General features: G+C 36.2%; 1 protein-coding gene across 1 annotated transcript in view; it reads left to right on the top strand.

Moving 5' to 3' along the window:
- Positions 1–18924, top strand: part of LOC126890813 (endoplasmic reticulum transmembrane helix translocase) — a 214742-nt gene that overhangs the window by 54166 nt on the left and 141652 nt on the right. The window contains exons 8-9 of the mRNA XM_050660004.1: positions 11218–11548; positions 12497–12693. Of these exons, the coding sequence (XP_050515961.1) occupies positions 11218–11548; positions 12497–12693 (528 nt within the window). The remainder of the gene's footprint in view (positions 1–11217; positions 11549–12496; positions 12694–18924) is intronic.

Consider the following 18924-nt stretch of genomic DNA (forward strand, 5'->3'; position numbering starts at 1 on the left):
TCATCTCGAAGGTGGAATTTTTTTTTATATTTTGACCGCAAATGCTGGTAAAAATATTAATTATAAGCAAAAAATGTTCATTATACATTTTTTTGATAAAATTAATAGTTTTCGATTTATTAGTTAGCGAAGCTGTTAGTTTTATATCGAAAATATTAACAGATAACGGCAGTTCTCGCCAGTGGCGCAGAAATACAACCCCCTACACGCGACACTATTACATATATACACGAAATTTTCAATTTTCTAAATCTGACTGAATTGAAAATTGTGCCAACTCCCATCTTAAAGTTCAGAAAAAGACTCACCCATTCATATGTCAACCATCCATTTTGGTCCAAGGGTGTCGATTTTACGGCCCTTCCTATTTAGAGTCTGTTTTCCGTTCTGGTCCCCAAAACTCCCAAAAACTTAGAAAATTTAAGTCGGACCTTTGCGGCTTCTAACAGTACTGATCATTACCTTTCCAACGCATGTCTAATTTTGAACATTACCAGAGAACGGCAGTTCTCGCCAGTGGCGCACACCCACACCCCCCCTACACGCGACACTATATATTTACAAAATTTTCGATTTTCTAAATCTGACTGAATTGAAAATTGAGCCAACCCCCATCTTAAAGTTCAGAAAAAGACTCACCCATTTATATGTCAACCATCGATTTTGGTCCAAGGGTGTAGATTTACGGCCTTTCCTATTTAGGGTCTGTTTTTCGTTCTCGTCCCCAAAACTCCCAAAAAGTTTAAAAATTTAAGTTAAAACTTTGCGGCTTCTAATAAAACTGATCATTACCTTTCCAACGCATGTCTAATTTTGAAAATCGGTTATACCATTCAAAAGTTATAGAGCTTAGAAATGTGAATTTTTATTTAAAAAAGGGAAAATGTGGATATGTATGTATGTGTGTTTGAAAGTTAAACCGATTTGATATTTTTTCTCTGTGTTTAAAGAGGGGGTCAGGGCCGATTTAGAACCGGTGTAGTTTGTGACTTTTGACCACCCATAAGCCAGCTATAGGACTTGGTAGGTACAAAACGACATATTTTTTGGGGGAATATATTCGGATCAAGAAGAGACAGGAGGACCGCAAATACATCAAATCAATAGTGTTGACTTAAGCTTTCAAATGGTGTTTAAGCCGTCAGGATCAGATATACACAAATACACACGGCTCAGTATAGCCGAAAAACTGAAAAACTAAACTTTGAAAATTTTGGTTTTTCGACAATTACTCAACATTTCAACCTACGAATTGCGCCACTAACTGAGCGTTTGTAGAGGGACTCAAGACGAATCTAACGGTGTATACCTCCTATCCGGGAAAATTGGAATTTTTAGGTTATAGGCTTCATAAATATAATAAAATATATTGTTTCTCAAGCTCAATAATTTCTGTAATAGCTTCAGTTATCATACTTGACCTTAGATCCATCAGATACTACTGGTCAATACGTTTCAAACTCATGTTTACTGATCAAAATCGGTTAAGCCGTTTAGAAGTTATTAAGCTACAAAAGTATAATCCAATTAACGATTATTCCCAAAATGGTTTATGTAGTTGTAGTGGTTGCGACGCTAAATTTGATCTGGCAACGGGCAATCTGACTTCATTTACCGGCCTTCTCAATATTTTTTTTTCAATCTATTTCGAATAGAAAAAAAATTAGTGTACATTCGATGGACACTAGATCATTTGGGAGATAATGCAACAAAGGTGACCATTTATAAAGCTTGACGTGTAATAGATGAACATTGCATGCAACTTCATACATTTAATTTATAAATAACTTTGAAAAACTCCTGATACAAGAATAAAAAAACCGCTAAACGCCGTAAAAATGAGTGGCGCATTAAATATTCCAGCTACAAAAGATCTGATATGAATGTTACGTGGCGCGAAAATGGATTTTCATTTGATGCAAAACAAAATTCTAGTTTTATTTTAAAATATTTTTCCATAATATTTGCTAAATTTGAAGTAAACGCGCCACAAAAGAGTTTCAAAATTCAAACTGTATCAAAGTTACTCTTTTGTGGCGCGTTTACTTCAAATTTAGCAAATATTATGGAAAAATCTTTTAAAATAAAACTAGAATTTTGTTTTGCATAAAATGAAAATCCATTTTCGCGCCACGTAACATTCATATCAGATCTTTTGTAGCTGGAATATTTTATGCGCCACTCATGTTTACGGCGTTTAGCGGTTTTTTATTCTTGTATCAATTAGACATCAAATACACTATCAATATTATTTAATAAACAACTCAAAATATTCCTGAAGCCGTGTCAAATATTTAGTAGCCTTGTTTGTCACTGTCTTGTTATCACATTATATTCGACTGAGTGTATTTTATGGCAAAGATTTTATGACAAAGCTAATGTTCGATTTGGAAATATATCACCACGGGCATAGTGTTCATTTTTTTCGAATCCTGAAAAAGCTAATAAATATTTTTGAATAATTTAAACGCAAATGAAAGTTTACATTATTACCGAGGGTAGAAAATCCCTTAGAATAAAAAAAAAAGATTCAATAAAATTGTGTTTTAACTAGGAAAGTTTTGGGGTAGTTCTGATTTCTTTCATTATATATGGATTTTGGGCTGCTGAATCCGAATATGAGGTTTGCGGACAAAATTTCTTGCCGGAACATTGAAAAATTTGCGAAAAAAGCGAAAAATTTCAGCTTTTTTCCGCTTTTTTGCTCAAATCTCGAAAACTATTAATTTTTAGTTAATAGTCTGTTAACAGAAATTAAAGTACTTAAAATTATCTACAAATATCACGGTCTACTTTTTTTTCAGACGAACCGTTCGGTCTAAAGTACAAGTTGAAAATTGCCAATTTTTAACGGTCTCTGCAAAACCCACTTTTTGCATTCCGAAACTTTAGTTTTTATTAGAATGCTGTCATTTGATAAATTTCTCCTAGTTTTCTGTACAAATAATAAATGTTAGTTCATAGGTATGGTACGTCTCTTGTGACAGCTTCCATGAGTCCATTCCGTCCTAAGAGGCCGGGAATGTCTCTACTTTTCCCTTAGAGCCACAGAAGATCAGGCCCAGATGGAGTCACAGTTTCAGTTGGTGTGAACATTTCCTTCGGATCTGTTATCTTGATTTCTGATAAACCTTGGGGTTTTTTAAAATGAATTAGTTGAACAGCTCCCTGACTTCCATACACCTCAGGCGCGGATTACTTTTTTCACCGAGGAATGGATTGCTTAGGAGCTACTGAATGTTTTGGTGCAAGACAAGAAATGTCACATATGTCGTGTGGTATTCGTCGATTGTATGTACGTTAAAATCAGCGTTATCGTACACCTGCTGTGTAAAGCACGGCATGTCACTTTTCTGCTAATCGCCTGCGAATGCTGACACTTCCAGGCGAACAGCTTCTGTATAGGATGAACAAAACTCCAAAGAGGAAACTACATCAACCTATTTTCTTGAGCCGTACTTTTTGTAGAAAAAACGGCCAACCCTGCAAGGAATGGTGAGACCAACTATCTGGGCCTTACTGCCGCTACAAGACTTTGAGCAAGCGCGTTGCTTATCTGGAAGTGTCAGCAATCGCAGGCGATCCGCAGAAAATTGACCAGTCGTGCTTTACACAACAGGTGTACGAAAACGCTGATCTTCTCTTCTTCTTCAGGTGCCGTCCTCGTTCCGAAGTTTGGCTATCATCAAGGCTATGCGTATTTTTGATACCGTAGATCTAAATAATTGGCAGCTGCTGCACTTGTACCAATCTCTTAAATTCTTCAACCATGAATGTTTTCTTCTGCCAATGGATCTTTTACCTACTATTTTTCCCTGAATAATTAATTGTAGTAGCTGGTACTTTTGTCCCCTCATTATATGTCCCAAGTATTGCAGTTTGCGCTTTTTAATAGTAAGCGCAAGTTCTTTTTCTTTCTGCATCCTTCGCAACACTTCCATGTTTGTCACTCTCTCTGTCCACGATATTCTCAGTATCCTGCGGTACATCCACATCTCGAATGCTTCTATTTTCCTTGTATCGATCTTTTTCAGTGTCCAAGCTTCCATTCCATAGAAAAGAACTGACAGCACGTAACATCTCATGAGGCGAATTTTAAGATTTAAACTTAGCTCTCTTCCGCATAAAACTGTTTTCATTTTGGTAAAAGTAGCTCTAGCTTTTTCTATTCTGATCTTGATTTCTTCAGAGTTGTCGTTGTTTTCATTAATAACAGTTCCCAGGTAATTATATTTTCTAACACGCTCAATTCTTTGATCATGTACGGTTATGTCAGAAAAATTTTGTGGAGATTTCGACACAATCATTATTTTTGTTTTTTTGATGTTAAGTGATAAACCGAACTTTTCGCTGCACTCTACTATTCTGTTTATCAGTGTTTGGAGATCTTCCGGGGTGTCTGCTATTAATACTGTGTCATCAGCGTATCTCAAATTGTTTATTAAAGTGCCATTTATTTTAACCCCTATATCTTGGTCAGCAAGGGCTCTGTTTATAATATCTTCTGAATATAAGTTAAACAAGGTTGGTGAAAGTATGCATCCCTGCCTTACGCCTTTTTTGATCTCGAGTTCCTCGGTTGTTTCCCGTTCTACTCTAATATTCGCCTTCTGGTTATAGTAAATATTGAAGATAATTCTGACGTCCCTTTTATCCAAGTTTTTCTCTACCAACAGTCTCATCAGGTGTTCGTGGCGAACTTTATCGAACGCCTTGTTGTAGTCAATAAAGCACATATATATATCCTGGTTAACATCCAGGCATCTTTGGCACATGATATTAAGTGCAAATAGTGCTTCCCTTGTTCCAAGCCCGTTTCGAAACCCGAACTGAGTATCACTGATGTCAGCGTCTAGTTTTTTGTGAATTCTTGTATGTATCACTTTAAGAAATACTTTTAGTGTGTGTCCCATTAAGCTTATTGTGCGATGGTCGGTGCACAGTTTTGCGTTTGTTTTCTTTGGAATAGTTACAAAAGTTGACAGAAGCCATTCCTTAGGTATTTCTCCTGTTTTATAAATGCAGTTAAAGAGGTCAACCAAAACATTTACTGTTTCATCTTCCACAAGCTTAAGAAGTTCCGATGGAAGTCCATCTGGACCCGGTGATTTGCCATTTTTCATTGTTTTTATAGCATATAGTATTTCTTCTTTAGAGATTTTTGGTCCTTCCTCACCTTGTATGTTACCAATATCATGATCCTCTCTTTCATCGGCAAAGAGTTCTTCTATATAATTCTTCCAGGTTGTAAGCTTTTCTTGTAGGTCAGTTATTATTTGTCCATTTGCGTTGTATAGCACATTGGGATGCTTCCTTTTTTGTATACCTGCCAATTCTTTTACCTTTTTATGTAGGTTAAACGTGTCATGTTTTAATTGCAGTTCTTCAATTTCTTCACATTTTCTTTTGTAAAAGTTTTCTTTCGCTGACCTTATTTCATCTCTAATTTGCTTGTGTATCTCGTTGTATTTTTGTTTGCATTTTCCCTTAAACTGTCTTCGTTCCTCCATGAGACTTAAAATTTTCTCTGTCATCCATTCTTGTCTTTTTGTCGTATTTCCTCTGCTAAGGATATTCTGAGCGGGTTTTATTAGGGCTTCTTTTAAGTCTTGCCACTTGTTTTCTACGTGCGTGTTTGGTTCCTTTGTAGACAACATTCTTAGGTTACCGTTTATCTGTTGCTTTAATTCTTCTTCGATTTTTGAGTTCTGTAAGCGGCTGGTATCTATGTAATCTGGTTTTACCCTTTGTGAAGGTTTCTTAAGTTTAATGCTTACACGCGCTATCAAGGGATTGTGGTCCGAGGAAACATCTGCGCCTGGGTATGCCTTAACCGATTTTATGCCGTTTTTGTATCTTTCATTTATCAACACAAAGTCTATTTGATTTCTAACTATTTTCTGTGCGTTATGTTGAGGTGATGTCCACGTATAAAGCCTTCTTTTGGGGAGTTTAAAAAATGTGTTTGAAATAATCATATCGTTTTCTTGGCAGAACTGTAACATTCGGTCTCCTCTCTCGTTCCTTAACCCGAGACCATAATTTCCTACATATTTGCCGCTTTTTCCTTCCCCAATTTTGGAATTAAAATCACCAAGGATAATTGTGACGTCTCTTGGCTTTATAGATTTTAGAACATGGTTAATTTGTTCATAGAATTCCTCAACCTCTTCATCTGATTTTTCTGCAGTAGGAGCATAGACCTGTATGATATTAAGATTTACAGTTTTTGTATGAAGTTGAAGGAATATTACTCTATCAGACACTGGTGTAAAGTTAATAACAGACTGCATCATTTTTTTTGATACAACAATTGCTACTCCATATCTGTGGTGTGGGTCATTATTTCCTGAAAAATATATCATTCCGTTGTTTGTCGCGAAGCTGCCTGAACTCGACCACCTTGTATCGCTGATACCTAAAATATCGATATTTAACCTTTGCATCTCTTGTATAATATTGTTCATTTTTCCAGGTTCATACATACTTCTGACGTTCCACGTACCAATATTTATTGCATCTTTAAAACAGGGATTTCGCCGGGTTACGACCTGAGAGGCCCTGTTGTCATGAGAATTACCTCTCCTGCCGGATCTTGTTTTCCGATGTCCATGATCAGTACCAGAATTTATTGTACGTTGTACAGCCATGATGATTGTACTAGAGATATCCAATTGGATCTTTAATACAGTGGTTTCTCCTTGCCTTCTGTATCCTTATGCCGTTGATCATTTACTTGATTCATTCGCCTTTGGTGCCAATTTCTTAGCGCCAGGACAAAAGAGTGCCCTTCCACTTACCAACTCATCCGCCCGAAGCCGTTGGTCAGTAAGTGTGGGATTGCTTATACCGGCAATCGCTCGGTGAATATCGCTCAGAAAACGCTGATACCAGGCCTTAACTTGCATGTTGGTCCATCAGTCCCAAAGGTTTTTTCATGCTTAGAGTCCCATTACCTTATATATACGTCGCATATAAATAAACAAATAAATGATCAAAACATGTTTTTTAATGAGTTTTTTTTAACCAACTCAAACGTTTTCTTTTCAAAAGTACTCATCAGAGAACAAAACCAACTTGAAAAAATGCAACTAACTCAAAAAAAAATAATGTAATGTAAATTAACATTAAAAGTTTTCTTTTGTGTGGTACTCCTCAAAACATGACACTACGTAAAGGCCGACTCCGCATCTTGCTCACGTGTATCTCGATTCGCTTCTTTTTTTTTCTAGTCTTTTCTGTGGCTACAAACGCTTCACCTTCTAGCAGCCACCTATAAGCGTTGCCACCAGTGCTACAAGATAGCATATATCTAAAATATGTGAATAAATATATACGGCAAAGGGTCCGCATGACCTGTCTTAGGTGCCAACATTTTGAGGCTTTGGGAACAATAATCTAACATTTTCGGACATATTTCTACCGGCATATTTCTTCGGCGTTGGAACACCAATGAGTCTAAAATTTTATAAGCAACGCATATTTTCGGCTTTGGTAAATTGAGACCATAACACCTTGAACGTATATATACGGCGGCTGGGAATACAGACCCACGTTTTCAAAAACATATATATGCAGTGGGACAGAAAGGGTTAACGTACATACAATCGACGGATACCACACTTTTTACGTCATGGGTGGCATTTCTTGTATTGCACCAAAACATGTAATAGCTCCTAACCAATCCATTCCTCGGCTAAAACTAAACCTGCACCTGAGGTTTATGGAAGTCATAGAGCTGTTTAACTAATACATTTTGAAAGGACAAAACCTCAAGGTTTGTCAGAAATCAAGATCCGAAGGGAATATTCACACCAACTGAAACTGTGACTACATCTGTGCCTGATCTTCTGTGGCTCTAAGGGAAAAGCAGAGACATTCTCGGCATTTTAGGATTGAATGGATTCGTGGAAGCTGTGAGAAGAAACATACCATATTCATATTATGAAACTAACATTTATTATTTGTACAGAAAACTAGGAGAAATTTATCAAATGACAGCATTCTAATAAAAACTAAAGTTTTGGAATGCAAAAAGTGGGTTTTGCCGAGACCGTTAAAAATTGCCAATTTTCAACTTGCACTTTAGACCGAACGGTTCGTCTGAAAAAAAAGTAAATAGTGATATTTGTAGATAATTTTAAGTACTTTAATTTCTGTTAACAGACCATTTACTAAAAGTTAATAATTTTCGAGATTTGAGCAAAAAAGCGGAAAAAAGCTGAAATTTTTCGATTTTCTCGCGATTTTTTCAATGTTCCGGCAAGAAATTTTATCCGCAAACCTCATATTCGGATTCAGCAGCCCAAAATCCATATATAATGGAAGAAATCAGAACTATCCCAAAACTTTCCCACTAGGGAGCTCGTAGAGTACAAATTCACTGAATCAAAAAAGGTTCTTTTGAATGAGATATTTGAGATTAAAAATCAAACTAAATTTTCTCTCCCTTTTCACCCTTGTAACTTATTAAAATAAAGATTATAGAAGTTTTCAGTGACTTTCTACCCTCGGTAATAACGTAATCTTTCATTCTGCATTTAAATTTTTAAAAAATACTTATTAGTTTTCTCAGGATTCGAAAAAATGAAAGCATTTAATTATCATTGGAGCCGAAATTTTACGTCGATCCCTTTAAAACAGCCTACACACGTCCCGACCTGACCACCTGACACGACAGACCTCACCGACCATTCTTGTCGGGGTCAGCTGTACACACGTCCCGACCAAACGACCGGACAAGACGCTAGTAGCCAACTGCCCAGCGCATTTTTTGCTCTTTTTTGATTTGCGGACTAGGCGCAATTGTTGATTCCGCATACCAATATTATGTTTTAGTCTAAGCAAATTGTTTTTCAATACATTTTAGCTTTCAGAACTAACAACATCTTAAACAAATACATTAAGAACAATAAGAGCCTAAAGAGAAAGCAATTAGAGAGTGGTGTTTACAAACTGACATGTGGTGACTGTCCAAAAACTTACATCGGTCAAACTGGCAGAACCCTTGACAAACAGATAGCAGAACACAAAAAGGCTTTCAACAATAGAAAAACAGCGTTTTTGAGACAAACAGCTCTCCACTCCTCAACCTATTCAAGAGACTTTAAAATGCAAACACATAGTAAAATAAATCAGAGCATCATTGCATATGCTTTCCTGACGAGAACAAAAGAGTTCGAAATGGTCCATAGAAAGATGGTAATGATCTCTGAATCGAAATTAAATATGATGCCTTTTATCTACCCACGGTTTTACTCACGTATCGAGTACTAGGAAGCAGATTTGTTGATCTTTACCTCGGTGAATTGATATGTTGTGGAGTGCAACTATGTAGACTCCCCATGTCTCTATATTCATCACCCTTTTCCTTGCAATTTTTAGAAGGATGGGGAATAGGTATAAGAGAGAATCTGCTTCCGAACCAAGAAATCCAAAGATTTTATTATTTTTAAACATTTATTTGTTTAAAGATGGAGTCTTTTGGGTTTCGACAGTTTGTTAAAATAAATCACTTGAGAAAGGCACTCTGCCGAAACAGTTGCAGTCACATAGTTTTATAATAAATTTTGTGGAAGTATCGAAGACAAAAATTATCAAAAAAAAATTATCAAAAAAAGACTGGAGGCTAATTTAGACTTCTATCAGCCTAGAGAACAAGCTGGGTTTAGTTCCGGATATAGTACTAACGACCACTTACTGGTAATAAAAAACTTGATAGAGAAGCCGGCGGAATACAACAAACCATTGGCACTGATATTCGTGGACTATGAGAAAGCGTTCGATACCATAAACCAGCAGAAAATGTTAAAAGCATTGACAGAATGCCGAATAGACCATCGCTACACTAACATGATAAAATATATCTACCACAATGCAACGGCTAGCGTAAGACTCTCTGATCAACAAACTAATAAATTCTGTATGCAGCGAGGAGTACGGCAAGGAGACACCATCTCACCAAAGCTGTTCACAACCCTTTTAGAACACATTTTTAAGAAGGCAGATCTGAACGAATATGGTATCAATATAAATGGAGAGAAGCTTAGTCATTTGAGATTCGCAGATGACATCGTCCTTATAGCCGATCGTATGGATGATGCAATAATAATGTTGAACAAGTTATATCACGCTTCCTTAGAGGTCGGACTAAAGATTAATATCAACAAGACGCAAATAATGACTAATCTGCTGCTAAATCGTAATATTGTTGTTGATGGAGTGGATATTGAGCAGACTGCATCTTATAAGTACTTGGGGCATGAAATTCGGTTGGGAACCGAATGGGAATAACCAGACGTGCGAGCTCCCACGTCGCATAGGATTAGCCTGAGCAGCGTTTGGTAAACTGAGCTATGTATTTAAATCTGACTTACCCATATGCCTGAAAAGGAAAATCTTTGACCAATGTGTATTGCCTGTACTCACTTATGGAGCGGAAACATTAACACTCACAAAAAAGGTAGTGAACAAGATTAACATAACTCAGAGGGCTATGGAGCGCCAGATGTTGGGTGTCTCCCTGAGGGACCGAATCCCAAACGAAGAAATACGTCGTAGAACAAAGACAACGGACGCCGTCGAAAGAATCGCGTCGCTCAAGTGGAATTGGGCAGGACACGTCGCCAGATTGTCAGACAACCGGTGGACAAAACGTATTGTCGAATGGACACGAATGGAGGCCACGAGAAGAGGCACTACGGAGCAGAGGACGACCACCAACCAGATGGGCTGACGATTTGAAGCGTATTGTCGGCAACTGAATGCATGCAAATAGAGAAAGCTGGAAAGAGCTGAGGGAGACCTATGTCCAGCAGTGGACGAGTACGGATTGATGATGATCGAAGACAAAAGTTTTCAGGGTTTTATTGGTAGCTAGCATTATGTGTTTTTATATGTTACCAAAGAATACATTTCTATTAAAAGAAAATTTAAGACTGTTAAAGCCGTGGAAGCCAAATTGTCATGGAGAAGTTCATAAGAGATGGCTCGAGCACTCTTTTGGCCAAAAGGAAATTAACATGAACCGTTCTATAGAAAAGAAGTAAAAACAGAAAACAAGTGTACATAAATTCAAAATTAAATTATTTTTTTTTACATTAAGACCGTCCTTTTACATTTACCATTTATAATTAATTTTCTGGCTTCATTTTGAGCAAGATTCTAACTTGAATCATTTTAAAAAAATTGTTATTTTAATTTTGATTTTTTATTTAGCCGTTTTTTGCACGGAGCCTTTCCGCATCCCGTTCGCCGGCAAAGTAGACATCTGCTGTTTCGACAAAACGGGCACGCTCACGAGCGACAATCTGGTAGTGGAAGGAGTGGCCTTAGCCGAAAAAGATTCCACTCCTACGGCTGTTGCCGATTTGCCGGCGCAGACGCTGCAAGTGTTGGCCACTTGTCACTCTTTGGTGCAATTAGATGATGGTTTAGTGGGCGATCCGTTGGAGAAGGCTACGTTGACAGCTATAGACTGGAACGTCACAAAAGCTGATGCGGTGGTTCCCAAGAAGGGAAAATTACCCGGGTTGAAGATATTTCATAGGTAAGTATAGGAACATAATTTGCTCATCATCATCATTAATGGAATACTATTCTAAATGGGAAATAGCTTCAGAACAACATCATTAATGGCGTTACAACTCTTCGCGAGTCTTTGCCGCGCTTACTATTGCCTTCCATGTTTGTCTTCTTCCGTCAGAGCTTCTTCCATCTGGCCTTTCCCAGAACACATTGTTTATAAGGCAATTGTCATTACTGCGTATCACATGCCCTGCCCATCTGAGTCTATTAGCGTTTATATATCTAACTAGATTTTCCTTTCCGAATAGAGACTCTAACTCGTTATTGTATTTGCGCCTCCATTCGTTTGTCACGCTGTCTCTGCAAGGGCCATATATCATTCGAAGGATTTTATGTTCCCACATCAGCAATTTATTTACTTCTCTTTTTGTTAGCGTCCATGTTTCGCTTCCATACGCAACTGCTGGTCGTATTGTGGTCTAATATATCTGAATTTTTCCACCTAGTGTAAGAAGTTTTGACTTCATTAGATGTTACATTGCGAAGAAAGATCCGATTCCTGCCATTAGTCGAGTTTCAACTTCTCGATCTATTTTGTTGTCATTTGTGATTGTTGGTCCTAGATATTTAAATTCTTTAACCACTTCGAAGTTATGATCGTTTATAGTAATGTTTCGCCTTATTCGCCCTCGTACTTGTTTTGAGACGACCATGTATTTTGTTTTATCTTCATTTATTTTTAGACCGATGTTTAATGCAGCTTCTTCAAAGCTCGAGAAAATATCCTTAACTTATAATGTTGATTGTGCCACTGCAACTACGTCATCGGCAAAGGCGAGTACGATTTTTGCTCCCCGAGCAGTTATGTCTGCTCGATCATTGCCTTCCATAGCGTTGCAAGATTCATTGAATCATATCAACATAATATGCTGGATTTGTGTATGTCTAACTGTTTCTTATTCTATTCTAGGTATCATTTTTCATCTGCACTCAAACGAATGTCAGTAATTGCTGGATACAATGCTGTAGGATCGACGGATACAATCTACATCGCTACAGTAAAAGGGGCGCCAGAAACTCTTAAGTCCATGTTTTCCGAAACTCCAAAATTATACGATGATGTCTATTTGGAACTATCCAGGAGAGGTGCCAGGGTTTTAGCTTTAGGTAAGTAATTTTTTTATACAAATATGTTACAAGTTTACCTCAGTTTAGATTGAGGAATCAAGACATAAAGCTTTTCCAGATCTATAAAGACAAGATTTATATCTGTTAAGACAAGTTCTAGACCTGGATCCCGCTTACCAAAAAAAGTTGATTAATAGCCATCTGAAAATTTGTTAATAGCTTAACGGTGTCTAGTCGGACAAACTTTGATGTATGGGAACACTGGAACGGGGGAAGTTTTAATTGTGGAACAGGTTAAAAATTTGGAACGTCATACTACGAAAACGTTCCATGTATTTTGTCTGACAGAACTTCCAATTGATTTGTTCCCATTCCGACAAAATCGTTCTCGTAATCTCGTAATCAGTGTTCCCGTACATCAAAGTTTGTCCGACTGGACACTGTTAAGCTATTAACAAATTTTCAGCTTGCTATTTATCAACTTTTTTTGGTACGCGGGATCCAGGTCTATTCTATTAAGACAAGAAATTATGAAGGAAATAGTGTGATTGACTTTGCAGTGACATAGGATTTGTATGTGATTAATACGTACAGTTGAGTCCGCGAATCTTTACCCGTGCGTCATCATTTAAAGCATACGATGATAATTCAGAAATTGAAATTTACTGAACGCAACAGCAAGTGACAGTAAGTGACTTGCTGTTGCGTTTAGTAAATTTCAATTTCCGACTTTTCATCGACTTATTTCGTATGCTTTAAATGATGACGCACGGGTAAAGATTCGCGGACTCAACTGTACTTTATGAAAACTGAAGACCAGTATATTAATTATAGTGGCGGGGGAAGGGAAAGTCAGATAGATTTTGTGCTGTGTAGAAGTTAGCTAAAACAGGTCACCGACCAGTGATAGTGGATATGAAGATAAAGGTGAGGCGGAAAGGAAAGAAAGGAAAGCAAGTTGCACACCAGAAAGTAAAGTGGTAGAAGTTAAGGTATAAGGATTTGGCAAGAGTGTTTAAGAGTAGAGAGATGGGGGAAAGGGCTATGGTATATGACTGCTGAGAAGCCAACAGCAAGGAGTGGGAGAGGAAGTGCTTAAAAAACATCTGGTAAAGGTCCTCATAGGGACAAAGAAATTTAGCGGTGGAATGATGAACTGAAACCAAAAGGTGAGAGAGAAGAAAGAAGCTAGAAAAATATATGACAAGTCTAAAAGAGAGGAAGAGAGGGAGATATACAAAAGAGCAAAGAGGGAAGCAAAGTAGCTACTGCTAAAGAAAAATCGTATGCACCAGGGGCGTCTCGTGATAGTAGAAGGTGGTGAGGCACACTACACCTAAGGAATTTTATGATGGTTAGCTTCTCTTTAACCTTCGGATGACCAAGCGGGGGAAATTGTGACCCCAGCGTATGTTTTTCTTTAATAAATTCAAAAGTATTTTCAATTTTTAACTCATTATTTTTTTATTTGATTTTAATATCATTCTAGATATCCTCATATTTTGAAATAAAAAAAATTCCCTATATTTTACGAATAAAAAATATATTCTGAAGTTGATGTTTAGTAAAATACCGTCTATAATGTGTAATTAAAAGTAGTTTTACGCTAATGACGTCGACTTTGCAAAGTAACAAGACACTTACTCAACATACACACTACACATGACACTAATACTCATGTTGTGACTGGCCAAATGACATAAAGTCCATGCCTTAAAAAAATTAAAAAAAAAAATAAAAAATAAAAAAAACTTCATTTTTTTGTTAATTGTCATTTTTGACATTTTTGACCTGGGGTCATTTTTCCCCCCCTTGGTCATCCGTGTAACAAAACAAGGTTGGTCATCGGAAGGTTAATGGCCGGAAGGTCGATTTTGTGACGTCATAACGCTAGGACGAAGCTAGGACAAATAATCCCGGATAAAAAATCCCCACAAATTATCCCTGGACAAAAAATCCTCAGACCAATAATCCCCGGACAAAAAATCCTCACAAATCCCCGGACAAAAAATCTCCACAAAAAATCCCGGGCAAATAATCTCCACAAATTATTTAGACAAAATATCCCCACAAAAAATTCCGGCAGAAAATCGTTAAGAAATATTTGCTGCCGATAAAAGAAAGCATGATTTTCTAAATTTTTTATTTATTTATTTAATTGGCATTGATAAATGCCACACAGCCAGTATGACATTGATTAAATCTTCTAAACATAATCTAAACTAATATAAAACTATATCTAAAACTACTTTACAAAACTACAATACAAGCGTCCATAGCAAATAAGGGAAGCAAGGTCAAGTACTTAACTTCATAACAAAAAAAAAAAACACATGTTTAGGCGTGCCTCAAGGATGGATGAATTTCGTTCCCAGAATTGGTGGCACATTTTTCAAATTTTGCCGCTTTTACTGTCCCATTTTAAGAAATGGTAGTATGCTAGACAAGGAAGTTTGAAGCAAGCCTCATCTGTAATGATTTGAGAAAGTTGGAATGAGATGCATGATGCATATAATACTGGCACGTGGAAGACGGATACAAAGATAAAGAGTCAGGGCCGTACCGATTTTAATTTTTTTCGTAAAAAAACCTATTAGAAAATTTCAAAAAAATAAATTATATTTAAAAAACTAATTATGAAATAACGAAAATAGTCGATTGATATACTGGTGAGGCACTGCCTCACCTGCCTCATAGGACAAGCCGCCACTGGTATGCACAGCTGTATGAAGAGTTGGAAACGCCCGAGGGGATCAAATGGTTATACAGCATTTCTAAAGCAAGGGACAAGCAGTCAAAGGACGACTTATCGACGGCAGATTAAGAATGTGATTGGAAGTGTGGTAAGAACCAATGTTGAAATAAAGTAAAGATGGTATGAGTATTTTAGAAAGTTGCTAAACGAAGAGCACCAAAGGAAATGTGTGGGATCCCAAATAAGAATTTAATACTGGGGTTAGCGAGGGATGGGGTTGTCAAGGCGTTAAATAGGATGAAGAATGGTAAGGCAGAAGGACCTTCGAAGATTTGGAAGGCTCTAGGAGAAGAGGGGGCTGATATTTTGTGGCGAATGATGAGTAGAATATATGGGAAAGAAAGGATGTCAAATGCATAGAGGCACAGTGTGATGGTATCATTATTGTATAAAGATAAAGGGCGCATTCAGGACTATAAAAGAGTTAATGTCGCACACAATGAAAATTTGGGAGAAAACTGTAGAACGAAGGTTAAGGAGAGAGACATCGATAGGAGTAGAACAGGTTGGGTTTGTGCCAGGAAGGAGGATAGTTGGTTTGCATGACGGTTTTTCACCGAGTTTTTTAAACTCCTTTTCAAAATTAAACACCTGTTTAATTTTGTTATAGATGTATTGATAGAGAATGTAAGGAAGGAGCCTCCTTAATCAATGTTTTTTGCTGATAATATCGTGTTAGCAGACGAGAGCAAAGAAATTTTGGAGGGTTGGAGAAAAGCTGTCGAAGATGGAGGACTTAAGGTTAACAGATCGAAGACGGAGTATATGTCGTTGGCAGGAATAGCAATGGTTGAGGACATGAATAGCGTGGAGAAAAACTAGGACAAGTAGGAGAATTTAAATACATTGGCTCCTACATAACGGAAAATGATACACGATATCGAGAAATTACCCATATGATACAGGTTCGTTGGTTTAACTCGGAACGAATCAGCGGGGTACTCTGTCATCGAAAAATTGGAGAAGGACTGGAAGGAAAGATATACCATGCGTTTAGTTTTCGCTTAGAGATAGGCGACTGAAGGAAGCGCAAAAATCGACATCATTGCTCATGAGAATGAGTTGCGTTGTCACTGTAGAATCGATGAATCGACTGAATAAATCGATGCGACTCGAGTGTGGGAAGCGTGGAAGCAGTGTTGCCATATATGTATTGGGTGTACTCCTATATCTAATTTAAAAGGAAACACACGGTACAAGAGTGTGTTGACACCTGCGTTGGTATACGGCGATGACGTGTGGTCTGTAAAGCAGTTTCAGGAAAATAAGATGGGGGTAGCTGAAATGAAAATATTACGGTGGATGCTGGGTAAGATCAGGAACGATAAGGGAAACAGCTGTGGTTAGTGACAGGGCCCCCGTAACCGGGCGTTACCCCCGTAACCCCAAAAGGGCGCCAAACCGAAAGTTTGGCAAATAAGAAATATTTATTTTAAATGAAATAATGATCTTTTATACAATTTTAATTTCAATTTTTTCATGAACATCGAGAGAAATCTCAAAAATCAAATATTGTGTTATTACTGAAAAAATAATTAAAATTTTATTTTAGATTTGGTGTTAATAATTATTACTATTATTTTATATTTAAAATAATATAATATCGGAATACCTATTTTGCATTATCCGTAAATGATAGAATTAATGTCTTCTAAAGTAAAAAATAATATTGGGTATGGACGGTATGGTGGATAGTTCCAAATATTATTCAATAATTTATGGACTGTATCCTAGATTCCTGTCATAAAAAGCAAACAAGCCTAAGTTTGCGATATGTAGTATTAAACGATAATTCTAAAAAAAAGTTGAAATACAAGAGAGTTTTGCCTAATATTTGACACTACAGGGGAAGGACTATTTAATTTTGTAGTTGAACCATGACAAAATTTAATTTAAGGGCGCAAAGTTTCGCGAAAATGTGTTTTAAATGCATTCATTTTTTTCGAATCCTGAGAAAACTAACAAGTAGGTTTTTGAAAAATTTAAACGCAGAATGAAACATTTCAGACTCGAAAGTCCCTGAAAACTTATATAATGTTTGTTTGAATAAGTTATAGGGCTGAAAAAAAAAGAGAAAATTTAGTGTGATTTTTAATTTCAAATATCTCATAAAAAACTCTTTTGTTATTCTAAGGGACTTTCGGCCCTCGGTAATAACGTAATGATTCATTCTGAGTTTAAATCTTTCAAAAATACTTATTAATTTTCTCAGGATTCGAAAAACATTAATGCATTTAAAACACATTGTCGCGAAATTTTGCTCCTACGCCCTTAAGTATAAAAGACACGAGAGCTCAAAGATATGATAACGGTGCCAATATGCGTGTATGATAAGGGTAGAATTTTACGTATGTTTCTCTTTCTCCACAAATAGGAGAAGTATTATAAAATTCATGTTCCTGAATTAAATAAAACCTCTAAAAGTGATACAAAATGGTCTAGTAGAATAAAAGCTATAAAACTATTCAAATTTCATATAATTAAAATTTGTGAGAATCTTATAGATATAGCAGATAATGATACCTTTAACATAGAAAATATACAGTATTAGAATAATGATCAAGTACTAAGTTCGTTAAATAGTAGATTTGACATAATGCCTGATTATGACAATGTTTTTGGTTTTTTAGTGATATTTTTACATTAAGTGACGATGATATTTTGAAAAACGGTCTTTCTCTTCACCAAAACCAAAGTGATCCAGTAAAAACGGAGGCGGATATTGGTGCAACTGATTTATTTAGTGAGATAAACGTTTTAAAAATTATTTTCATTACTTGACTCATCAAATCCTCTTAATATAATTTTCAACAGATATTTGAAAATATCTAACTTCATCTTTACCAAATATCACTATTTCGTTAAGAATTCTTTTCATTTTAACTGTGTCTGTTGCTTCTGTGAGAGATCATTTTCAAAATTAAAGTTAATTAAAAATTATTTTGAGGTCTACTATGGCAGAGGAAAGATTATCTGGTTTGACAATATTAGGTATACAGTGCTCTTCAGATAAAACTATCCACCAAATAACTTTGGAACCACTCATTTAAAAAAAAACACAAAAACACGTCAAATAATAACTGAAGCGAGGGACATTATGTCATATTTAAGCTTGCCGGGAAAGACACCCTCTCACACCCCGTAGGTATATTTTTATATATTTATATTTTATATTTAAATTACTACCCCCTTTTATATTTTATATTTGGTTTTTCCTCTTTGCACTGATTTCAAAAATGTATAACACTTGATGCTTAAAGTGCTTAGTTTATGAGAAAAATAAATACAAAAGTAAGAAAACTGGATTGAATAAAAATTATTTTTTTAACAATTTTATAACATTTCACTACCAAAAATTTTAACAATAATTATTCAAAAATTTTAACAAAAATTATTCAAGCTTTGAAAAGTCATTTTGAATAATTATTGTTAAAATTTTTGGTAGTGAAATGTTCATTCTAAATGTTTGTATGTAATATAATTTAAAAAAAATTAAATCCAGTTTTGTTGCTTTT

Source organism: Diabrotica virgifera, chromosome 8, assembly GCF_917563875.1.
Source record: "Diabrotica virgifera virgifera chromosome 8, PGI_DIABVI_V3a".
NCBI classification, from domain to species: Eukaryota; Metazoa; Arthropoda; class Insecta; order Coleoptera; family Chrysomelidae; genus Diabrotica; species Diabrotica virgifera.